This window comes from Malaclemys terrapin, chromosome 24 (assembly GCF_027887155.1).
Source record: "Malaclemys terrapin pileata isolate rMalTer1 chromosome 24, rMalTer1.hap1, whole genome shotgun sequence".
NCBI lineage: Eukaryota > Metazoa > Chordata > Testudines > Emydidae > Malaclemys > Malaclemys terrapin.
Genome location: NC_071528.1, coordinates 2865951 through 2891117, shown reverse-complemented (window position 1 = coordinate 2891117; position 25167 = coordinate 2865951). Strand labels below are relative to the sequence as shown.

The window sequence follows — 25167 nt, the reverse complement described above, 5'->3', positions numbered from 1 at the left end:
TCACAAGCAGTCCCCTCCAGAGGTGGGTTCAGAGTCTATTTGAACAGGGACTGGAGGACCACTTATCCATCATCTCTAGATTGTTGACAGATTGCGTAGTGAGAGGCAAACATGTGACTGATGACCAGGCTGCTGCTTTGCAAATGTCTAATTTGAGCCAGAAATGCCGCAGAGGCCACTTGGGATCTAGTCAAATGACCTAATACACTATCTGGTGGCTTCACGTTAGCCAACTGGTAACACTAGTGAACACAACTGGATACCATGATGAAATCCTCTGTGTGGAAACTGGACTGCCCTTCAGTCTCTCTGCAAATGCAATAAACTATTGAGACGAAGACCTGAAAGTTGTAGTCCATTCCAGATAAATGCTAACTCTCTTCTAATGTCGAGTGTGTGCAGTGTCTCCTCTCCCTTACTACCATGAAGTTTGGGAAGATCAGTAAGCAAACTGCCTAGTTGGTATCAAAAGTGGAGACCAGTTCTGTAGGGATACTTGGATGGGATGAAGGTAGACTTTATCTACGTAAAAACAGTACCTGGTGATGGAGGGGCTGATACGCTCTCAACTCCCCATCTCTTCTGGCTGATGTAATAGCTACTGAAAACACTACCTTTGTTGAAAGGTGCAACAGAGAGCAGGTTGCTAGAGACTCACAGGGGGACCTGTAAACTTTGCTCCATGATGGAGTTGGATTCTGTACATGTGGAAACGGTCTGTCCAATCCCTTTCAAACTCCTAGGGCCGTCGGGTTGGGGAAAAGGAAGCAGTTATCTGCAGAGGATGCAGAGATTGGATGCTGGTACAGCTGCAAGATGAACTCTGATCCACCCAATCGCCAATCCTTGCTGTTTCAGACACAAAAGAGAGTCCAGCACATGCGGAATAGAAACTAGAAGATGGGAGACCCCTTTCCACCTCGACCAGGCAGAAAACCTCTTCCGCTTTGCAAGGGAAGTTTCCTCGCTGATGGGTTTTTCCTATTCATCAGAGTCCCTGGCACCTTTGTGGAGAATGACTCTGACGATGAGAGAGGATAAGCCTGATTTGCATTGTATGTGGCAGCGAGGCCCTTTGTCGAGTCCAGCACTGCTCCAATAAATTCTGTTGTCTCTACTGGAGACAGGCCTGCCTTGGCTACGTTGATCAGGAGGCTGAGCGCATTGAAGGAGGCTAGATTACGCGAATGCTGGACACCCCTGAGACCTCTGATCAGTCAGGTGGCCAGGTAAGGGGGTACCTGGATCCCGAAGCTCCAGAGGAAAGCTGCTACCACTACCATACGCTCCATAGAAACACAAGGGGCAGCTGAGGGACTGAAGGACTGTGAACTGCTCATGGCAGCCACTGGCAGTGAATCTCAGAAATGTTCTGTGGCGCTGATGAATCGCCGTGTGAAAGTAGGATCCTTCAAACTGTGAGCAGCATACCAGTCCCCTGGCTCCAGGGCAGGAATAATGGAAGCTAGAGTGACCATCCAGAATTTTGATTTTTTTCAGAAACTTGTTTAACTGCCTTAGATCTAAAATTAGGCCTTTTTCGCCCAATACTTCCTGATCCTGAAAGCAAAAGAGATTTGCCTTCAGGATCAGGAAGTATTGGGAGAAAAACCCCTTCCCCCTGAATAAAGGAGGGACCTCCTAGATAGCTCCTCCAAGGACCTCTGGCAGTAATACTGTCTCAGGAGAGGACTCCCTGCAGAAGGATGGGTAGGGGGAATAAGGCTAGAAATAAATTGGAGTGTATAGCCCCCTTCACCATGCTTAGAACCCCCGGATCTGTTGCAGTGTGGGCCCAAGCATGACAGACATGTGGGAAATTGGAAAAGAAAAGATGGCCCTTTGGGAGCTGGTCATCTGCCTGCCCCTCCAAATGGGCTCTCAGAAGATGCTGCCTGCCTTGAAGAACTGGCAGCTGGGGAAGCAGAGGGAGGTAGTGGTGGTTCGTAGCCTCTGCTCCTTCTCCTTGGCAGGTGTTGGGCTCGAGGAGCAAACCTTTTAAAACGCTGGGACTGATGAGGGTGGAATGCCTTCCATCTCACTGCTGGGCTGGAAATGCCCAGGGATTTCAGGGCTGCTCTAGACTCTTTGAGACTCTGCAGAGTCTTGTCCGTTGTTTCTGAGAAGAGCGACAGCCCTTCCAACAGGAAGTCCTGGACTGTCTGTTGCACCTCTGGAGCGAGGCCAGAAGAGTGTAATCAGGACGAGCAGCTCCTCGGGGTAGCTGCGGGCTCCAGAGTCTGCTGCATTGAGACCCGCCTGCAGAGCCATTTTGGTGACCAAACTGCCCTCCACTGCTAAAGACTGCCCTCCTGCTTCACCTCATCTGAGAACTTGTTTTTGAACCGTATACCACTGGGTGAAATCCTGGCACCCAAGCAAAGCTTGCTGGTTTGCAGTGCAAACCTTTTCATTGGCTACTGGTACTACAAGGGAGCCTGGAGGAGGATGGCTATCTGGTGCTCGAATTCCCGGAAGGGGACACTGTACCATCTCTCCCCGCTTTCTGCAGTCGGAGGCAGAGAAGCCAGGGTCTGCCAGAGAACCGCTAAGATAGCCTCATCTATCAGGAGAGCTGTTCTCACTGGAGCCACAGATCTCAGAATGTCGCCAGCTTGTATGATTTTTCCCGGGCATCTTCTGGGTGGATGTCTAGGGCCAAAACCATCCTCCTCAACAGCTCCTGATGAGTCTTAGCATCACGAGGAGGCGGAGGAACAGGCTCCACCACAATTGCCTCGTCAGGGGATGAAGAAGAGGATGCTATCGCTCTCCTGGTCCAGGCTGTTTGTGACAGGGATCCTGACTGCCTGTGCCAGGCTCGGTACCAATGCTAGGGTGTTTGCAGTGTCAGTGCTCCTGGTGCCCAGGAGATAGAGCCAGCTGAGGAGGCTGCAGAGGGGGAAGCCTCACGCATTCCAAAAGGGTCACTGGTACGCCCCAGTCCCCGACTATGTGTAGCTCAAGGGTCCCTTCGATCAGCTCCCTGCTTGTAGCGAGGCTCAGAGCAGGGCAGGCAGGTGGCATACTCCTGATGATGGGACTGGCGAGGCTGGGACACACAGGATCCCACTGCAGAGTCTGATGAGGAAGAAGATTCTTCTTGTGACCATGGTGATGCTGTACCCGCCGGCAGCATGAAGGAGGCTCCGCCTTGGAAGGAAGAGGACCTGAGGAGATCATCCGTGGCTTTCTACTGGCCTAATGTGTACGCTGATGGCCAGATGCGATGGGGCTGCATGGGGCAGAGCTGAAGGCAGTGCCTTGGGCGCCGGAGCCAGGCGAGTTTCTTGAACTGATGGTGACAGTTTAACAACTCTCTTGCAGCCGCAAACACCCGGGAGTAGAGGGCACCAGACAGACACTCTGTGGTACCTGATGCTAGGACACGCTGATGAAGGTGCTTCAGGAGCCGGTGTTGACAGGCCCATGCTGGGCTGTCGAGTCAACCAACTCCCCTGTTTAGAGGTGTGCTCGGAGGAGTGCTTCCTCTGCGAACACCCTCCTGTCTTTTGAAGATCTCACCCTCTTCACATATTGAGTCTGATTTCCAACAGCGCTATTGGGAGGGGAGGGATAGCTCGGTGGTTTGAGCATTGGCCTGCTAAACCCAGCCTTGTGAGTTCAGTCCTTGAGAAGGGCCACTTAGGGATCTGGGGCAAAATCAGTATTTGGTCCTGCTAGTGAAAGCAGGCGGCTGGACTTGACTTGACTCAATGCCCTCTAGGGACAGTACTTGGTCCTGCTGTGAAAACAGGGGACTGGACTGGATGACCTTTCATGGTCCCTTCCAGTTCTACATTTCTATGATTTCAGTACAGGTGACCCAGAGGCACACATGGACTGATGCCAAGGTGCTTGGGACCCAGCCCAAGGCAGACAGCTCCAATGGAGGATGTAGCACTGATGTTTCAATCTGCCTGCTCTGTCTTTTTCAGAATGGGGCTTAAAGCCTTTGCATACTTATCACTCACATGAGCTTCCCCAAACACTTAGGCAGCTGGTGTGAGGGTCACTAGTAGGCATTGTCTTGCCACAAGGGCATCAGGGCTTGAAACCCAGAGAGTGTGACATAGTTCTGGGGTGGGGGGACCCAGAGAGAGAACACCAAAACCACATAAACAACAACAACATTTTTTAAAAAAATAATTAACTAACTGACTAAATAATTAATGAGTGACACTGGCGCTACCCGGCGCCGTGTGCTCAGCGACACTGGCTCCACACGGCGCCGTGTGCTCAGTGACACTGGCTCCACACAGCGCCGGGTACTCAGTGACACTGGCTCCACACAGCGCCGGGTGCTCAGCGACACTGGCTCCACACAGCGCCGGGTACTCAGTGACACTGGCTCCACACAGCGCCGGGTGCTCAGCGACACTGGCTCCACACGGCGCCGGGTGCTCAGCGACACTGGCTCCACACAGCGCCGGGTACTCAGTGACACTGGCTCCACACAGCGCCGGGTGCTCAGCGACACTGGCTCCACACAGCGCCGGGTACTCAGCGACACTGGCTCCACACAGCGCCGGGTGCTCAGCGACACTGGCTCCACACGGGCGCCGGGTGCTCAGGGACACTGGCTCCACACGGGCGCCGGGTGCTCAGCGATATTGGCCCCGCACGGGCGCCGGGTGGTCAGCGACACCGGCTCTGCACGGGCACCGGGTGCTCAGCGACACCGGCTCCACCCGGCGCCGGGTGCTCAGCGACACCGGCTCCACACGGGTGCCGGGTGCTCAGCGATATTGGCCCCGCACGGGCGCCGGGTGGTCAGCGACACCGGCTCTGCACGGGCACCGGGTGCTCAGCGACACCGGCTCTACCCGGCGCCGGGTGGTCAGCGACACTGGCTCCACACGGGCGCCGGGTGGTCAGCGACACCGGCTGCACACGGCGCCGGGTGCTCAGCAACATTGGCCCCGCACGGGCGCCGGGTGCTCAGCGATACCAGCTCCGCACGGGCGCCGGGTGCTCAGGGACACCGGCTCCACACGGGCGCCGGGTGCTCAGCGACACCGGCTCTGCACGGGCACCGGGTGCTCAGCGACACCGGCTCTATCCAGCACCGTGTGCTCAGCGACACCGGCTCTACCCGGCGCCGGGTGGTCAGCGACACCGGCTCTACCCAGCGCCGAGTGCTCAGTGACACCGGCTCCACACGGCGCCGGGTGCTCAGCGACACCGGCTCCACTTGGCGCCGAGTGCTCAGCGACGCTAGCTCCACACGGCGCCGTGTGCTCAGCGACAATGGCTTTACCCGGTACCTGGTGCTCAGCGACACTAGCTCTATCCGGCGCCGGGTGCTCAGCGACACTAGCTCTATCCGGCGCCGGGTGCTCAGCGACACTAGCTCTATCCGGCGCCGGGTGCTCAGCGACACTAGCTCTACCCGGTTCTGTTTGCAGTGTGAGTAAAGACTGGGAAAAGCAAGCCAGGGAGCTTCTACGACCATTACAGGCTGTAGGAAGAAACTGAGATGAGTCGGGGGCAGCTTGCCCTTTTATGCTTGATGATGTTCGGGAGACAGAAGAGAGCACTTGTGTTACCCGGGGTTCTTTCAACCCAAAGCTCTTGGTAACTTTAATCTGTGCGAGGTGGTGTCAGGAAATAAATCAGGGGAGACATGGCCGTCCGACCGATAGATGGCTGGCCCAGACAGGACAACACAAGAGTGTTTTCACTTAAAGCTAAACTTTACTAGTCTCAAGCACTTACACACATCCGCAACAAGATTAGTAAAACACCCCCAACTCTTGATAATTACCAAGGCTGAGTGTGGCTTTCGAGTGGCTGGGGAACACAAGATGTATCCAGAGGGAGAGTCCAGTCCCCAAACGAGTCCCCCCAAAAGAGAGTCCCCAAACGAGTCCCCCCAAAAGAGAGTCTCACCCATCTCAAGCTTTTCCCCCTTTATTTATACATTAGTAATACAATGATATGTCCCTTAAAGAAAACTTGTCAAGTAAGCAGTTTCAAGCAAGAGGCTCCTTCTGATTATTGATTAACCAGGTGTGGGTTTTTCCAGAGTCTGCAGCTCCGAGACCCCAGTAGACATTCCTGCTCTTTTCAAATGCATGAATCAGCAACTTCAACACAATTCTTAGCAGGAAGGACGTGGGGTCAAGCTGCCCCTTCCATGGCACCCAAAACCCCCTCCCCTCCTGCCTTCATCAAGCTGTTTGCTGAATGGCCAATTTAGAGCTTGCTGACTAGGTTGCTTTTTAACAATAAGCCACAGTGGTTTAGGCACTTTACTGGTTTGCTGAAGTCTCCCCGTACACTTGGGCCGCCCCGACAGGCACCGCCAAAGTTCAAGTCTCTCCACCAGTTGTGCACTGGAGCTTGGCTTGTTTAGCCAGACTGGACGAAGGCTGAGGGGAGATACGATCACTCTCGATAAATATACCGGAGGGATAAACACCAGAGAGGTGGCGGAATTCTTTAAGTTAAGGGCCAATGTTGGCACAAGAAGAAATGTCTATAAACTGATCATCATCAAGTTTGGGCTCGAAGTTCGATGAAGGTTTCTAGCCAGTGCAGGAGGAACAGCCTTCCCAGGGGAATAGGCGTCCCAAACAGCCTACCCTGGCCCAAGACTGAGCAGGGAACGTTTATGGAGCAGATGGTGAGAGGAGCCTGCCTATAGCATGTGGCCCATCTGTGACTGCTACTGGCAAATATCCCCAATGGCTGGTGATGGGATGCTGGTGATGGGCTCTGAGTTACTACAGAGATTCCTTTCCAGGTGTCCGGCTCGTGGGTCTTGCTCATGGTTCAACTGATCACCATATTTGGGGTCAGGAGAGACTATTCCCCCAGGTCTGATTGGCAGAGACTCTGGTGGTTTTTCACCTTCCTCTGCAGCCTGGGGCCCGGGTCACTTGGAGGTTTGAACTAGAGTAAATGGATTCTCTGTAACTTGAGATCTTTAAATCAAGATTTGAGGACGTCAGTGACTCAGCCAGAGGTTCTGGGCCTATTACAGGAGTGGGTGGGGGAGGTTCTGTGGTCTGCAAAATGCCGGAGGTCAGACTAGATGATCATGATGGTCCCGCCTGATCTAAAAGTCTCTGTCCCACTCGCACCCAGCCTTCAGCTCATCCCATCCTCCCCGATACAGAGCGATGCACCCAGGCCCCGCATGTCCACCTGACTCCATAGCATGCAGCGACGCAGCCCCCGCTTCCCCATGTCCCAGGTCCAACCTGCCCCTGCCCTTCGGAGCAGAGACGAGCGCTAAGCACACTGCACGTGAGAGTCACCCCAGAGCACTTCCCCTACTCACTTGTGTTGGCTGGAGGGCAGAGCTCACAGGGGTTCCCCCAGGCACGGCCCAGCGAGCAGCAGCAGGAGGCCCGAGTGACGCCCACCCCGATTTCAGCGCTGCACGAGATCCCACCATCCCCGCGGTCCTGAGTGTCCAGGAAACAGTTCCCGACGCGGGTGTCTGCACGGGGCAGGGCAGAAAGGAGACAGTGAGCCTCGGGTGAGCAAAGCCCCCGGTGCTGCCCAAGCTGCCAGAGAGGGAGGGGTGCAGCAGATCCTGGCAGCAATGGAGGAAGTCTCTTGCAATGGCCCAGGACCCGTCCCTCCTGATAAGAGCCGAGTTCCCCTCGCCTGCTTTCCCCAGTCCGTCACTCTGGCCCAGCCCCACAAAGAGACATAGCACCTAGCAAATCACAGCAACACCCGCAGCCCACAATGCTGAGTTAGGCACCCAGGTCTCTAGACAATGCATATGGAGAGCAGGCCCCCTGGATTCACAAAAGCCAGCCTGCTAGGGAGCATGCTAAGCTAGCCAGAGTGAGATCCTAATGCCGGGGCGCGCTAAGCCCTGCTCCTCCCATGGAGTTCGGTAGGTCCAGGCTGCAGGGAAGGGCTCTGCCAGCGAGCCGCAGGCAGGAGGCCAATGACATAGCGCCTGAGGGGACTGCAGCTGGGAGTGCTGATACCTGGCATGGCCCAGAGATTGGCCCAGAGAGTGTAAGGGAGATTCCTGCCCCTCCCCCCCAACTCCTCCCCAATTGGTTCCTGTGGAGTTAGGTGGCCCCCAAGTACACCTGACAGAGGGAGCCCATGGGTGCGATAGGCGCAGGAGCCTTATCCCCCTGGTCTGTGGATCGCGCTGGGTCGGCAGGTAGCACCCGAGCACCTACAGGGAGGCAGTTGTGCACATGACCCGAGGCAGGAACAGTGCAAGGTGGGCTTAGGGAAGCTGATCAGGGTCTGTGGGTCACAGCGCAGGGTGGGGATCGGGGTCAGGGTCTGTGGGTCACAGGCAGGGTCGGGGTCAGGGGTGGCTGATCAGGGTCTGAGGGTCACAGCGCAGGGTCGGGTCGGGGTCAGGGTGCCTGAGCAGGGTCTGTGGGTCACTGCAGGGTCGGGGTCAGGGGTGGCTGATCAGGGTCTGTGGGTCACAGTGCAGGGTGGGGGTCGGGGTCAGGGTCTGTGGGTCACAGCGCAGGGTCGGGGTCAGAGGTGGCTGATCAGGGTCTGAGGGTCACAGTGCAGGGTCGGGGTCGGGGTCAGAGGTGGCTGATCAGGGTCTGTGGGTCACAGCGCAGGGTCGGGGTCGGGGTGGCTGAGCAGGGTCTGTGGGTCACAGGCAGGGTCGAGGTCAGGGGTGGCTGATCAGGGTCTGTGGGTCACAGCGCAGGGTCGGGGTGGCTGATCAGGGTCTGTGGGTCACAGGCAGGGTCGGGGTCAGGGGTGGCTGATCAGGGTCTGTGGGTCACAGCGCAGGGTCGGGGTCAGGGTGGCTGAGCAGGGTCTGTGGGTCACAGGCAGGGTCGGGGTCAGGGGTGGCTGATCAGGGTCTGAGGGTCACAGCGCAGGGTCGGGGTCGGGGTGGCTGATCAGGGTCTGAGGGTCACAGCGCAGGGTTGGGGTCAGAGGTGGCTGATCAGGGTCTGTGGGTCACAGCGCAGGGTCGGGGTTGGGGTGGCTGAGCAGGGTCTGAGGATCACAGCACAGGGTGGGGGTTGAGGTCAGGGTCTGTGGGTCACAGGCAGGGTCGGGGTGGCTGAGCAGGGATTGTGGGTCACAGGCAGGGTCGGGGTCAGGGGTGGCTGATCAGGGTCTGAGGATCACAGCGCAGGGTCGGGGTCAGGGGTGGCTGAGCAGGGTCTGTGGGTCACAGCACAGGGTGGGGGTCGGGGTCAGGGTCTGTGGGTCACAGGCAGGGTCGGGGTCAGGGGTGGCTGATCAGGGTCTGCGGGTCACAGCACAGGGTGGGGGTTGAGGTCAGGGTCTATGGGTCACAGGCAGGGTCGGGGTGGCTGAGCAGGGATTGTGGGTCACAGGCAGGGTGGGCAGGGCCGGGTCTGGCTTTTTGGCTGCCCCAAGCAAAAAAAACCGGGGCGGCCAGAATGGCAAAGCAAAAAAAATGTGGCGCAGCTGGAGCCAGGGGCTGCAGGGGGACTCCCTGCATTGCAGATGTGCCCCGGCTAGCGGAGGGAGTGGTGGGGAGAGAGAGAGAAGGGGGGCGGCCAGGGCTTCAGTGGGGCGCTGCCACGCGGCCCCGCCACCTGCCGGGAGGGCTCTGCGCTGCTCTGGTTGGCTGGGAGGGAAGGATGCGGGCTGCCCTGCCGGGCTTGCTGCAGGGCGCTCCCGTCTTCTGCGCTGCCGCCCCCTATAGGGTGGCTGGAGCAGAACACCACCACCAAAAAAAACAAAAAACAAAGTGGCGATGCAGCCCTAGGATTGGGCGGAATGCTGCCTCCTACAAGCTTCCATTGGTGCCTGGAGCCGGCCCTGAGGGCAGGGGTCAGGATCAGGGTCTGTGGGTCACAGCGCAGGGTGGGGGTCGGGGTCAGTGTCTGTGTCAGAGCAGCCAATCAGGGCTGCCAAAGGAGGCAGGTGGTGCTCTCCCCGCAGCCCCAGGAGCTGACTGGAGGGGTGGGGGAAGAGGGAGCAGAAAGAGCCGAGCAACTCAAGGTGTCTCTTCTCCCCGCTCCCCCACTCTCCTGTGAACAGTGGGGATGCTCCCCCCAGGCCCACCATGTGTGTCACAGACCAGGGCTGTGAGGACCCGGATGTGAGCAGATGGTGCTGCGGAGGGAACCAGGTATCAGGAAAAGGACATTGAGTTAACCTGTGGAACTCACAGCCTCTAGTCTCCGGGAGGCCAAAGTCTGACTAGGACTGAAAGCAGGATTAGCACTTTGCCTGGGGAACAAATCACCCCCAGTTACATTGGACAAGCCAGAAACCTCCAGGGCATGAGCCAACCTTGAGAGTCTGGGGCCAGAGAAACTCCCCTCTGGGCAGGTTCTGCACCTCTCCTGTCTCTACCAATGAATGGGGGCTGAGTGAACCCTGGAGCGGCTGGATCACACTAGGAGTGAGGCCTGGGGATGCTGGAAGCTGCACTCACCCACACAGCCCACTCCCGTGGGGTTCAGCTCGAAGTCCTGGGGGCAGTTGCACAGGTAGCTGCCTGGGGTGTTGACACACAGCCCGTTGATGCAGTTCACAGGGTCCGCGCACTCATTGACGTCTGCAGGGACGGGAACGACTCAGTATCAGGAGCAATCACTGATCACCAAGGAAACCTCAGTGATCGCCCCAGTTGGGGAGGGTACCGGCTGCTTCCCTATGCTCCCCACATGACGGGGAGCGTTCTCACGCCCCCAGGTGACGACAGACAGCCCATCCCCTCCCCCACTTCTGCCAGGGCTCAGACTTCAGGATCAGTCGAGTGACAGGAGGTCTACTGAGGGCACCGCAGGATCCTTGGCACCTGGCCCTGGTTAGAGCAAGCCCTGCCCTGGGCAAACGTGGAGCCCGCAGGGCCTGTCGCTGAGCTGCCGGGTGCCAGGCTCCCCTCCAGGGCTGGGACCAGTTCGTCCCCTGCAGATGATCCCAGGGTGCTGACCAGGGAGAACCGATTCCCAGGTGCAGGCCCCAGCTACCTGTGCAGTTGCCTCCGCTCCTGTCGAGCTCATAGCCGTCATCACAGGCACAGCGGAACATCCCAGGCAGGTTCTGGCAGCTCCCGAAGACGCAGATGTTCTGGAAGGTGCATTCATCGATGTCTGCCAGGGAGACAGAGCTGTGCTGAGGGGACAGCGGAGCAGCTTCCCCTCTACCCCCCATGTGACAGCAACGACAGGCCAGGCCGGATTCCTACTCCTCCAGGACACTTCTCTGGTGCAGCAGGGGATGCTGCCCTGGGCTCAGTGTGTACCCCATGCAGCAAGCCCGTACCTTGAGCCCCCATCTTCACCACCTGTCCTTGCTCTACAGCTGGGCCCTCAGCAGCCCCCAGGTAGCACCTTTGCCTGAGCCTGTGCGGAGAACTCAGCCCCTCGCCAGGCAGATGAGTGGAGTCTGTGAGGGGAAGGGCCGGGCGCCTGCCCCGGGGGATCTCTGTGTGAGGGGAAGGGCCGGGCGCCTGCCCCTGGGGATCTCTGTGTGAGGAGAAGGGCCGGGCGCCTGCCCCGGGGGATCTCTGTGTGAGGGGAAGGGCCGGGCGCCTGCCCCGGGGGATCTGTGTGTGAGGGGAAGGGCCGGGCGCCTGCCCCGGGGGATCTCTGTGTGAGGGGAAGGGCCGGGCGCCTGCCCCTGGGAATCTCTGTGTGAGAGGAAGGGCCGGGCGCCTGCCCCTGGGGGATCTCTGGGCTCAGCAGATGTCACAGGCTCACCTAGGAGCTAAGTGGCGGCAGAGGAGCAGGCAGCCAGAGCGGTGCAGTGGGCAGAGGTCTGCAGCCCAGCTGCAGCCAAGGGTGCTGTGGGGTGGGGCTGGGCATGATGGTCACTCTGACAGGGCAGGAATTTGGGTGGCTCCTCGCACTCCCTGGAAAGAAGCCTAGGCCTTCTTGAGCCCAGGACACCAGATGCCAGCCGGTGACTGGAGCCTTGGCACGCTCCCTGGGGCGGCGGCAGGGCCAGGGCCCCGCACTGGCAGCATCGTGGCGTGAAGGCCCTGGCTGTGCCGGAGCAGCGTAGAAAGGCCGGGCAGCGCCGTGCTGCAGGAGCCATGCTCTTACCCTGGCAGGCCCTGCTGTCCTCCGTGGGGTTGAAGCCCATCTCGCACTCGCAGCGGTAGCCCCCGGGCGCGTTCAGGCACTGCCCGTTCTCACACAGGTTCACGTTGTCTGCACACTCGTCCACATCTGCAGGAGAGGTCACCAGCACATCAACACAGCAGTGGGGAGAAGGCTGGAGCCTCCACCCCCCACCCCAGGGAATCTCCCACGAGCCGCCACAGTCTAGTGCCCCCTCCCCCCAGCTCATGGGCAGCTGGAGGCGCTCCTCAGGAGAGGAAAGGAAGCTAGGTACTGTTGAGGGGTTCCCAAAAGCACCTGCGGGAGATGCATGCTTTTGGGAGGGCTCCCTGACCTAGAGCAGGTTACCCATCCCCCACAGGCAGGAGGGCAGGAGGCCTCGCAGCTAGTGATGAGATAGCTCTCAGATCTGCCCTTGGCATGGGGAGCTGGCCAGAGTGGTCCCACCAGTAATGGGTGGGTGGGGATGAGGGGATCCCATGGGTAACCAAGCGGGGGGGGTGGGGAGATCCCGTGGGTAACTGAGTGTGTGTGGGGATCCGATGGGTAAATCAGTGCACCGGACTAATGGGCATGGGGGGAATCCCATGGGTAACCAAGCATGTGGGGAGGTGGGGGATGCCATGAGTAACAAGGGGGAAGGGGAAGGGGGATCCCATGGGTAACTCAGAGGGTGGGGGAGGGGAGATCCCATGGGTAACTGAGCACGTGGGGATGGGGGGATCTCATGGGTAACCAGGCGGGTGGGGGTGGAGGGATCCCATGGGTAACTGAGCACGTGGGGATGGGGGATCCTGTGTATAACTAGGTGGGTGGGGGGATCCCATGGGTAACCAGGCGGATGGGGGTGGGGGGATCCCATGGGTAACAGAGCACGTGGGGATGGGGGGATCCTGTGGGTAACCGAGCAGGTGGGGGGTGGAGGGATCCCATGGGTAAACAGGTGGGTGGGTGGATCCCACGATAACCGAACGGGATGGGTGCGGTTTGGAGATTGTCTGGCTGTCAGTCAGGGTTTGCATCCCAGAGGATGGGGGCTGGTGGGGGAGGGGAGGATCTCTCTATCCTGTCTCTGCATCCCCACAGTAGCTAGGGAGCGATCAGTTGCTCCCCACAGCTGGGGTAGACTGGAGCAGTCCCGGGTGGGTGCCAGGCCCCTCGCTCTGCCCCAGCGCCCGGACACCCTGTACCTGAGCAGGAGAAGCCATCGCCGGAGAAGCCCTCTCTGCAGGCGCAGCGATAGGAGCCAGGTGTGTTCACGCAATTGGCATTCAGGTTGCACTTGTGCTCTTCAGTGGCACATTCATCCAGGTCTGCGGGGAGAAGCCCAGTGAGAGGATTGCTTGTCTCTGGGTCTGCGCCCGGGGGCAGCACTGGGGTTACAGGCTGGGGTCTGAGCACGGCTTCAGCCTCCTGGCTCCCCGCCCCCGGCTGGTGAGCATGGGGACACCCAGACAGATAGCACAGCTCCACACACCTACACACTGCTTGTGAGACACTCAAACACATGTACACACACATGCTGCTTGAGACACTGACACGTGCACACAGACATACACACTGCCCGTGAGCCACACACATACACATGCACACACACACTGCCCATGAGCACACACACGCACACTCTGCCCGTACACACACACACACACACTGACACATATACTGGCCGTGAGACACTGACACATATGTACACACATTGCCCATGTGAACTAGGGTGACCAGATAGCAAATGTGAAAAATTAGGACAGGGGGTGGGGGGTAATAGGAACCTATATAAGAAAAAGACACCACAATTAGGACTATCCCTATAAAATCGGGACATCTGGTCACCCTAGTGTGAACACAATGCCCTGTTGGCCCGTGGAGCACTGTGTGTGCACAGCTGACCCCAGTATCCACAGGTGCACATGGCCAGGGACACGGCCACATGCTAGGAGCTGCTTGAGTCACCTCCCCGTCTGGGCTGGGAACTCACCATTGCATTTCAGCCCATCTCCAAGCCAGCCCGTGCGGCACTTGCACTTAAAGCTGCCGGGCACGTTGATGCAGGAGGCGTGCATGTCACAGTTGTGAGCACCGATCTCACACTCGTCGATATCTGCACAAAGGAAGCGCATTAGACCTGACCCAGCCAGGCCCCTCATCCCCTGAGTGAAGGGGGGGACAAACTTAGGGTCTACTGGGCTCAAAGTGCCCATGGGGATGGACCAGGCTGACCCAGGAGTGACCCTCCTGGGTGATGGAGGGGTGAGCAGTGAATGACCCCCTGGGGCCATGGGGACAGACTGGGGTGCACAGTGAGTGACCCTCCGTGGACCGTGGCGGTTGTGCAGTGAGTGACCCCCGGGGCAGTGGGGACACACTGGAGTGAGCAGTGAGTGACCCATGGTGTGATGGGGGTGTGCAGTGAGTGACCCCCCCAGGATGATGGGGACAGACTGCGGTAAGAGGAGAGTCAGGCCCACAGGATATAAATCAATTGGGAACAGATTCCTGCCTAGAGCCCAGTGTGGGTGACTCATTGGCTCTGGTTCTGGCAGTCCCTGCCCTCTCGCGGTGGGGGGTCCCTGCAGGAGCCAGCTGCTCTGGGGCTTGCCACCTGTGGCATTGCTCCTTCCTAGCCTCCCCACAACCCAGGGCACTGGGGCAGCGGTGTTCCCACCTGTGCAGCCCGTCGCCCCCTTCTTGACGAAGTAGCCGAGCTGGCAGTGGCAGATGAAGGAGCCCTTGGTGTTCTCACACTCGCCGTGCAGGCAGATGTTGGGGTTCAGGTCACACTCGTTCACATCTGCAGGAGAACACGGCTCAGTACCTGCAGCCCTGTGCCAGGGCCCGGGGCAGGTCCCAGACCCTCCCTCCCCAGTGACCACCAGGCGTGGCTGTCTCACCGATGCACGTCTTCATGTCCAGGGAGGCCATGAATCCGTCAAAGCAAAGGCAGCGGTACTCTCCTGGGATGTTGGTGCATTGGCCCCCGTCGCAGATCTCTGGGTTGTCCTCGCACTCATCGATATCTGGCGAGGGAGGGAGAAGCTGTCAGAGCAGGGGCCTGGAACCGCGGGGTGGTAGCGAAGGGGATCACTGGACATGGGAGGGAGTCCGTGGTGACTAAGCAAGGCAGGTGAGGTGACAGGGCTACAGCCGCGAGGGTCCCTTGGTAGGGAGCAAGTGTTGCCAGAGGCAGACAGCAAAGAGATTGGGTCAGGGATTCCCTGCGGCTCCAAACCCAATGGCCACGGGGAGGCTGGGTCAGGGCCTGGCATTGCTGGGCAGGCCAGGGCACCTGCAGGGAATGTCCCCACTCAGCTGCTCACCACACACCATCAGAATGACACACCCATCTGGCTGCCAGGGGCACCCGTGTCCTGTACAGGGCTGAGCGCAGCACAAGCTGGGGGTGCCCGTCAGTGCACGGGGCTGAAGGCAGGGTGAGTTCAGGGTGCCCCTCAGTGCACGGGGCTGAAGGCAGGGTGAGTTCAGGGTGTCCCTCAGTGCACAGGGCTGAGGGCAGGGTGAATTCGGAGTGCCCGTCAGTGCACAGGGCTGAGGGCAGCGCAAGCTGGGGGTGCCCGTCAGTGCACGGGGCTGAGGGCAGCGCGAGCTGGGGGTGCCCGTCAGTGCACAGGCTGAGGGCAGGGTGAGTTCAGAGAGCCCATCAGTGCACGGGGCTGAGGGCAGCGCGAGCTGGGGGTGCCCGTCAGTGCACGGGGCTGAGGGCAGGGTGAGTTCAGAGTGCCCATCAGTGCACGGGGCTGAGGGCAGCGCGAGCTGGGGGTGCCCGTCAGTGCACGGGGCTGAGGGCAGGGCGAGCTGGGGGTGCCCGTCAGTGCACGGGGCTGAGGGCAGGGCGAGCTGGGGGTGCCCGTCAGTGCACGGGGCTGAGGGCAGGGCGAGCTGGGGGTGCCCGTCAGTGCACGGGGCTGAGGGCAGCGCGAGCTGGGGGTGCCCGTCAGTGCACGGGGCTGAGGGCAGCGCGAGCTGGGGGTGCCCGTCAGTGCACGGGGCTGAGGGCAGCGCGAGCTGGGGGTGCCCGTCAGTGCACGGGGCTGAGGGCAGGGCGAGCTGGGGGTGCCCGTCAGTGCACGGGGCTGAGGGCAGCGCGAGCTGGGGGTGCCCGTCAGTGCACGGGGCTGAGGGCAGGGTGAGCTGGGATTGCCCGTCAGTGCACGGGGCTGAGGGCAGGGTGAGCTGGGATTGCCCGTCAGTGCACGGGACTGAGGGCAGCGCGAGCTGGGGGTGCCCATCAGTGCACGGGGCTGAGGGCAGCGCGAGCTGGGGGTGCCCGTCAGTGCACGGGGCTGAGGGCAGCGCGAGCTGGGGGTGCCCGTCAGTGCACGGGGCTGAGGGCAGGGTGAGCTGGGATTGCCCGTCAGTGCACGGGACTGAGGGCAGGGTGAGCTGGGGGTGCCCCTCAGTGCACGGGGCTGAAAGCAGGGTGAGTTTGGCGTGTCTGTCAATGCACAGGGCTAAGTGCTGTCTTCAGAGTGAGCCAATGAAGCCCATCTGGTGCCCTTCATCTCGCAGGGCAAGGCCCAAAGATAGTCCCACCCTACCCCCGTGCGAGGCTGTATTGCATCCTGCAGTGCCCTGCGCAGCCCGTGTGCCAGCACTAGAACAGCCAGATCCCCGCTCACCAGTACACGACCTCTTGTCCGGCATGAGCGCGTAGCCTTCGCTGCAGCTGCACTGGTAGCTGCCCTCCGAGTTGGTGCAGTGCGTGTCGCAGCCGCCGTTCATGATGGTGCACTCGTCAATATCTGCATGGGAACAGTCACGCCCCAGTCACTGCCAGGCCCCTGCTGGGGCACCAGCTGCCCAGCCAGACGGGACCCACATGGCGGTGCCAGCACCCAGAGCCCAGGATCGGAGAGCGCCAGGACAGAAGGATGCGCCTGAACCCTGGGCTCCTGTGGACAGGGGCGATGGCTCACAGCGCCCCCATGGGCACTCGGAGGAAGTGCTGCTGCCTTCCCGGCTTCTTGCTGTCCAGCCCGTGCCAGGATGTCTGGCACTAACCAAGCCTGTGACAGACAGGGGGCCTGGCGGTGACTGGGGCATGACTGTGCATAGGACTGTCCATCCCAGCGCTCTCCTGAAGGGGACGCTGCACTGTCAGTATGTTTCACACAGATGCTTAAAGGCAGCCCATTGCCCTGGCATCCAGCTGGGGTTCTCCTGGAGGCTGAAGGCCAGAAGAGCCCACTCTGGCCATCCTCTCTGCCCTCCTGCATCCGCAGGGCAGAGCCCTGCCCAGAGCCCGGCCTGGAGCTCAGCCCCACGTGCACTCACCGATGCAGCCCTGCCTGTCCGGAGTGCCCTGGAAGCCAGAGTCACAGGCGCACTGGTAGGTGCCGATGACGTTGACGCAGTGCCCGTTGCGGCACAGGCTGTCGCTGAGGGAGCACTCATTGATATCTGGGGTGAGAGTGAAAGGGTTTATCGGCCAGCTGGGCTCAGTCATTGCCAGTGCTGCATTTTAACAGTGACCCTTGCAGCTCCCCACAGCCCCCGTCTCCGCCACATCTCAGACCCACCCAGGTCCTGACACTCTTCTGGGTCTCTCCCAGCTGCTTCGGATCCCCCCTCCCCGCGTGGAGGGGAAGAACCAGCTCACTTCCCCAGGCGCACTCGCTGCAGCTCCCAGGTGGGCCCGTCCCCACTGCCCCAGGCCCAGGTGGGATTTCTCTGCCCCCCCGGGGCTCTATAGTGCCTCCCACTCCCTGTCTCCTGGCAGCGTTGCTAGACGCTCTTTACTCTTCTAGAGCATTTCAATCAGTGGGTCCTACCCCCACTGGCTGGGTCTCCACCACGAACCTCCGTACTATGCTGGTTGGGATCACCCAGCCTGCCCCACTCTCACTACTGCAATCTGGGCAGTCCAGCATGCTGCCGGCTGCCCCTCCGGCCCATCACCATGTCGTTCAGTCCTTGATGAACAGCAGGTAGCTGATCTGGCTCCATAAATGCAACGTGGCTCTGAGAGCGACAGAGACTCTGGGCCCAATTCTGTGAAATGCAGCATGCCCTCAACCCCCCACTGACCTGAGTGGGATCTGCACATGCCCAGCATGGGCTTAGGATCAGGCCCTCTGACAGGGGTCTCACCTGTAAACCCACCATCATCCGTGAGCTGGCACAGGACACAGCGTGGCCCTTTGGCTGCTGGGTGTGAGCAGGAGCAGGCATGCTGCAGACACCCTGGCCCTTCCCACACACTCACCAACACAGGCATTGCCTTCTGCGCTCAGCTCGTGGCCTGGGGGGCAGATGCACTCAAAGCTGCCCTCGGTATTGACACAGATCCCTCCACGGCACAGCAGCGGGTCCCGCTCGCACTCGTCGATGTCTGCGGAGAGCAGGACACAAGGATTCGGGGGGTTTGTCTGGCAGCTGCTGTTTCCCAGGTACGTGTGACTCCAGTGTCAAGGAGCATTGTCCTGGATAACCCCAAAGCCCAGGCTGGGACCCACCCCCCAAATCCGAGTTATCCCCATGGATAACACTACAACACAGCCCAGGCCAGGAGGGAGCCACATGGCATGTTACAGAGCACCAGTGCTTCAGAAAAGGACAGCGCAGAGTGCAGAGTGCATTACCGTGCAAGGGGCAGTCAGGAGCCACCGTGCCCTGGCTCTCCGGCTGTCAGGCTGTGCGCAGCCCTGCGTGCCTCCTCCCCAAGCCCCTCTCAGCAGCTCCCTAAGCCCAGGAGGCTGGGGTTTGAGTGAGGGTGATGGAAATTGTTGCTGTGTCTGTTCCCAGTTCTTCCAACACAGTCAAAGCTACCCAGAGTGCCGCCTGTGCAGTGGGAGTGTGGCCCATTGCCAGGGCCTAGGCCCTGCTCATCGCCTGCCCAGAATGGAGAATTGTCCCAAGCTGCAGCCCAGGGAGCAGGAGCTGCTTGGAGCACAAGCAGCTGTAGCAGGACGTGCTGCAGGCCGATGCTCGTGTGGTCAGCTGCCTGCCCCAGCGCTGTAACGACCCTGGGCAGATGGCCATGGAGGCAGTGGGTGCTCATGCACATGGCCCCAGGAGAGCTGGTGAGAGCACCCCACACCAGGTCAGTGCCACCCTGCCAGGACCGGGACCCAGGCTGTTTCTATGCGCGGGCTGGTGCCACTCAGTGGAGCAGGAGTGGGACAGCTGCTGAGCCCAGTCCCCGCCCCGCAGCCTTCTCGTGGGGGCAGCGAGTGGGCAGTTAGAGCGTTCCCCAGCTGTAAAAACAGCTTGAAAGCCGTCTCCGGCTGAGCCAAGACATTTCTCCATCCCGGGATATGCACCGGCCGCAGAGCACCAGCCTGAGAACAGGCTCTGGCTGCCACTCCTTAACGTAAACATGGGCTTCCCCAGACTGGAGTGGGCTCCCCTCAATGGAAATGGCTGGGGCAGCTGGGCAACCTTCCCAAGCAAGGCCTGAGCCCAGGAACGTACTGCCCCCGACCCTCCCCAGCCAGGAGCACCTTGGGCCCCACCCCTGAGGCTAGTCTAGGGCCTGGTCCCAGCCCCTGGGCTGAGTCCCCTGGCTGCTCCCCAGACAGCCGTGGGGGTTACACTCCAGGGAATGTTCCACGGGGGAAATTTTGTTTTCCTGCCCCAAAGCCACATTTCCAGCAGGACAAATTGCCCAGTTGGAGGGAGAGCGAGGGGAAAACTGAGCTCCCCAGCTTCCCTGCCAGCAGCAGGGATGGGCATCTCACGTGCTATCCCACCAGGCTACCCTCATGGGCTCTCTGCAGTGGGGCCAGCAGCACCTGGGACGCAGGCCACAGACAGTGCCTGTCAGGTCTCGGAGCGACACTGCAGCAGGTGGCAGCGTAACTCGGGCAGCACAGGGGCCCCCAGCCTTGGCTGTGCAATGGGACGGGGCCTCCCTCCCACTGCTCCCTGCCAGCAGGGTGAGGCTAGTGGGGTCTGGCCTTTGGCGGGAACTCCCAGCCATTCCCAAGATGGCCCCCACTGCAGGATCCAGGGTCTCTCCAATGCTCCCTGATACAGGCTGTGCTCTCCCCCTTGCAGAGAGTCCCCCCCGCTCTGGCCCCCCACACCTACCTGCCCAGGTACTGAGCCCGCCCAGGTCCCTCCATACTCTCCCATCCCTGCCCTGAGCACCAGTCCCGCACCGCCCACCCTGGCCCCTTGCAGACTCTGTGCTCTCCCCCGGGCAGGTATCCAGGGCACTCAGCTCCCCCTGGGCTCTCTCCACATTCTCAGGCCCCGTTCTGCTCTCAGCTACACGGATCCAGCTGCTCCCCGTGAACAGGGCCTGGACAGGGCATCCAGGCTGAGGGAGGCCCTGCCCTTCTCCTGCTCCCCTCCCCCACAGGAGAGTGGCTCCCTGCAGGGAAGCAGTGACTGTTCCAGACTCTCCAGGGGTCAGGGCCAGGCTGTGCCCGGCACTCGCTCTCCCTCCCACCAGCAATCCCAGGGCAGTGGGAGGTGCAGGGCACAGCTCAGGGATGCTATCTTACCCATGCAGTTCTTCATCATCATGAAGCCGCTCTCGTAGCCCTCGAAGCACTCGCACTCAAAGCTGCCCGGGGTGTTGACGCAGGTGCCGTGGCCACACAGGTCCGGCGAGATGCGGCACTCATCGATATCTGTGGGCACGGGAGAGGCTCAGCCAGGAGCCAGCCAGCCCCTGCAGCTAGAGGCAAGCCGGGGCCATTGCCGGGTCAGAGTCTGCCTGCCCCAGGTGCTGAGAGCATGGAGAGCAGAATGCGGACTTGCCAGACTGGCCAGGGCTGTCTCTGGCAGCTCGTCTCGCTGGAAGCTGGCACTCTTTGTGGGAGGCTGCGTATGCTGCAGGGGGCTCTCCCAGGGTGGCATCTTACCCCATCCCCTCGGTAAATGCCCTGCCCAAGGAGCTGGTCCAGGAGACTGGGGTACATGGTAGCAGCGCACCCTGACCCCAGCAGCGCAGCCTGGGCTGGGGAGGCTCCGGATGGGGTGGGCCCTTCTCCCCTTACCTGTGCAATTTCTTTCTTCGGCATCCAAAGCGAAGCCATTGCCACAGAGGCACCGGAAGCTGCCAATGGTGTTCCGACAGGTCCCGTGAGCACAGAGGCCGGAGAAGACCTTACACTCATTCACATCTGTGGGGGGAAGGCAGCATCAGTGCTGCAGTGAGGGTGTCTGTCTCCTGGCTCCGGGAGCAGGTCCCTGGGCACCGGCTGCAGCCAGGAAGGATTTTCGCCCGCAGGGCTCAGCAGCCGCCCCCTTTCCTCTCACCTTTGTAGAAGGGTCTGCCTGAGAGCACGTCCCCTCTGTTGGCAAAGCCAGGGCCCCTGGGGCAGATGGCCTTGTACTCGCTGCTGCCAGCTCTGGGGCACTCTTCGCAGTCGCTGCCCCAGGCCGAACCCACAGAGCAGCAGCACATGTCGATCCGGTACTTCCCGGGCAGGGGCGCCGTGCACTCATCCTCATCCCACTTCATGTAGCACTGCTCCACACGTACATCTGGGGAGAGAGCCAGGCTGAGTGTCCCGGGGGGAGAGAGCTGCCTGGGGCCTCTCCATTCCCTGGCGCACCCACAAGGGCAGGCCAGCCCTACGGTGAATCTCACGCTGGATGGGGCTCCCCTGCCTCCAGAGGCAACTTCTCAGGGGCCAGCAGCCCTCACCCCAGTGGGGCTGCCTGCAGCCCTCACTCCTGCAGGTCACTGCAGCCAGCCCCAGGCCCCATGTCCCTCCCTGAGAGTTAGAGTTTCTCCTAATATCGAACTGAAATCTTCCTTGCTGCAGATTAAGCCCATTACTTCTTGTCCTACCTCCAGTGGACATGGAGAACAAGTGATCACCTCCCTCTTTGTAACAGCTCTTAACATATCTGAAGACTGTGATCACATCCCCCTTCAGTCATCTTTGCTCAGGACAAAACACGCCCAGTTGTTTTAAACCTTCTTCAAAGATTTTCCTGAGCCTTTTTGTTGCTTTCCTCTGGACTCTCTCCAATTTGTCCCCATCTTTCCTGAAGTGTGGTGCCCAGACCTGGGGACAGTCCCCCGCCCCCTCACCTCACCCCACCCCAAAACGTCATCAGTGCTGAGCAGAACAGGACAGTTACCTCCTGTGTCTTACATACAACACTCCAGTTAACACACCCCAGGCTGATATTAGCTCTTTTCACAGCTGCATCACATTCGTGACTCATATTCAATTTGTGAGCCACTAGAGCCCCCCGCCAGGTCCTTTCCAGCAGTGCTATGTCTAGCTAGTTATTCCCCAGTTTGTAGTGGGGCATTTGATTTTTCCCTCCTAAGTGAAGTACTTTGCACTTGTCGTTATTGAATTTCATCTTGTTGATTTCAGACCAATTCTCTAATTTGTCAAGGTTGTTTTGAATTTTAATCCTATCCTCCAAAGGGCTTACTGCCCCTCCCAGCTTGGCGCCATTCACAAATGTTATAAGACTACTCTATGAAAATATTGAATAGGACAAGATCCAGGTCTGACCCCTCTAGATAAGTCCTCCCTGCATGGCAGCGAACCATTGATAACTACTCTTTGAGTATGGCCTTTCAACCAGTTGTGCACCCACCTTGGAGTAATTTCATCAAGGCCACATTTCCCTAGTTTGCTTATGAGAATGCCCTGGCTCATCTACTGTTCCTGACCCCTGGGAGCTGCAATAGGTGAGGCGGCAGTCACTTTAGAATGGGAGAGCAGGATCACGCTGCAAGCCCAGAGGAGCTGCAGAGCGTCCCAGAGCAGCCTCCGCAGTGGGGCATGCTTGTCTGGTGTGCAGGAAACCAGTGTCCGCATCCATGTCATTCAACAGCACTTTCCAGAGCCAGGCGATGCAACTGGATCGCTCCCTCTGCCCTTCCTCCTCCTCCTCCCTTGGCCTCTGGCTTCTCCCTACCTCCTCAGATCTCCTTCCCCAACTTCTCTTGGGCTGGGGGCCGTATTGGCCCCCTGCACAGCCTCCCCCATCTCACCCTCATTGGGAGCACTTCCATCGACCCCTGCTGGCTATGCCTCGTGGGTTGGCATGTCATTGGCTTTCAGCTGGAGCTAGTGGAGCACCTATGGGAGCCCTGTGACGGAGCAGGGAGCGGGGCGGATTTGACCTGGGAATGTGGCAGGGGAGTTATATTGGGGATGGGAAGGAAGCTACCTGAGCTGTAACCTGAGCCAGGAGGGGGGTTGGGAGAAGTGACACCTTCTGGCCGGGAGACTGAACAAAGGAGAGGAGGAGCAGAGGGGAGGTGGGAGAGAGCTGTTGGAGGAGCTTTTGTTTTCAGTTTGGGCTGGGTGGTGCAATGCAGGGAACCCGAAGCTGGGGTCTAAGCTCCCTAAAGCCCCCAGAAGGACTTGATTGAGGGGTTCTGGTTGTACCTACACGCTCTGCTTGGGACTGTGTTCCTGTCATCTAATAAACCTTCTGTTTTACTGGCTGGCTGAGAGTCCCGGTGAATCTCAGGAAGAGGGGTGCAGGGCCCTGACTCCCCCACACTCCGTGACAAGCCCAGAGTGGGCACACGGCTGGGTACCATCCAGCATGGCCTGTGAATGGGCACTAGCACAGATTATGAACAGGAGATGGCTCCCCACCCACTTTCTAGGTGAATCCCACTGTCATTCAGTGCTGAGCTGTGTGACGACTCATTGTCTCCCCTGGGCTACACCAGACAGGGAGGAGAACTTGCTGCACTCGCAGACCTGTCACAGAGGGGACGGGGATCAATTGTTCTCCGTGTCCACTGAAGGTAGGACAAGAAGTACGGGGCTCAGTCTGCAGCGAGGGAGATTTAGGATAGATATTAGGAAAAACTTTGTATCAGGAGAGTTCAATTCTGGAACAAGCTTCCCAGGGAGGTTGTGGAGTCCCCATCACTGGAGGTTTTTAAGAGAAGAGTAGACAGAGATGGTCTAGGTTTACTCTCCTGCCTCAGCACAGGAGGCTTGACTTGATGACTTCTCAAGGTCTTTTCCGGCCCTACATTTCTATGACTCTATGATCTCCAACACTGCACTCAACTGGCCCCCCTGTGCTCACCTGCCCTCCTTGCACTCAACTGGCCCCCCTGTGCTCACCTGCCCTCCCTGCACTCACGTGGCCCCCCTGTGCTCACCTGCCCTCCCTGCACTCACCTGGCCCCCCTGTGCTCACCTGCCCTCCCTGCACTCAACTGGCCCCCTGTGCTCACCTGCCCTCCCTGCACTCACCTGGCCCCCCTGTGCTCACCTGCCCTCCCTGCACTCACCTGGCCCCCCTGTGCTCACCTGCCCTCCCTGCACTCACCTGCCCTCCCTCATCTGAGCTTGCTGAGCAGCTGGAGGTATTTGCCAGAGAACCACACCATTCCCCATGTGCTGCTCAAGTCAGCCTCTGACCTTTCTGTGCATCACATCCCCTTCCCTGTGCAGGGTGAACAGCAAGGGGCCCAGCCCTGTGGAGGGAAGGGGCCAGAAGCAATGGGCGACCTTGTGATGGCAGTGTCCAGCACCTCCTTGGCACAGGAGGGTCTGAGGCCTCTGCGGCAGTGGCTGTCCTTACCCACACACGTCCTGCCAGTCCCATCAAGGGTCAGCCCTTCGGGACACTCGCAGCGGAAGGAGCCGGCTGTGTTCACGCAGCGCCCGTTGGGGCAGACGCCGGGGAAGACATCACACTCATTCACATCTGCAGGATGGAGACAAAGAGGGCATTGGGGTGGCAGACAGCACCTGGCAGCAGCAGCCAGGCCTAGGGATTAACGGGGGACAAGCCTGCCTGGGGGAAGCCCTGGGAAGAGCCACCATGATGAACGGCGCAGGGTGGTGAACGTAGCAACTCACCATGTCCTCCCCAGATAGATCACAGCCGGGGTGAGTGCCCGCCTCGCTAGGGAGCCGTGGGTACCTCAGCTCCAGCACTGGGCGCTATACAGAGATAAACCCCAGCCTGTTTCCCTGCAGGCCACAAGCAGGAAGCAGCAGCAACCCAGTGCAGCCCCTGCCAGAGTCCATCCCCACTGGACAGCGGGGTGCCAGGGGAACGGATTAGCATGCAGGAGGGCGAGTCACACACGCACCCTCAGTGATCACTGAGCTCTCCAGGGGGGAACCCAGGGCCCTGCTCACATGCACTTGGGCATGGGGTGAAAGGCTCCCTGGTCACTATCACACCACACCAGGATTGGGTCTATCCAGTCATGGGACAACATGGAATCCACATC

The 25167-nt window shown here is 59.8% G+C and overlaps 1 protein-coding gene across 3 annotated transcripts in view; it reads right to left on the bottom strand.

Moving 5' to 3' along the window:
• FBN3 (fibrillin 3) overlaps positions 1-25167 on the bottom strand; it is a 268187-nt gene that overhangs the window by 61183 nt on the left and 181837 nt on the right. For all 3 annotated transcript variants that reach the window (XM_054013785.1, XM_054013787.1, XM_054013786.1), the window contains 15 exons: positions 24507-24632; positions 21237-21464; positions 20975-21100; positions 20477-20605; positions 18232-18357; positions 17301-17426; positions 16646-16768; positions 14900-15025; positions 14674-14799; positions 13987-14109; positions 13202-13324; positions 11994-12119; positions 10917-11039; positions 10379-10501; positions 7289-7450 (listed from right to left, as the gene is read on the bottom strand). In XM_054013785.1, coding sequence (XP_053869760.1) covers positions 7289-7450; positions 10379-10501; positions 10917-11039; positions 11994-12119; positions 13202-13324; positions 13987-14109; positions 14674-14799; positions 14900-15025; positions 16646-16768; positions 17301-17426; positions 18232-18357; positions 20477-20605; positions 20975-21100; positions 21237-21464; positions 24507-24632 — 2016 coding nt within the window. The remainder of the gene's footprint in view (positions 1-7288; positions 7451-10378; positions 10502-10916; positions 11040-11993; positions 12120-13201; positions 13325-13986; positions 14110-14673; positions 14800-14899; positions 15026-16645; positions 16769-17300; positions 17427-18231; positions 18358-20476; positions 20606-20974; positions 21101-21236; positions 21465-24506; positions 24633-25167) is intronic.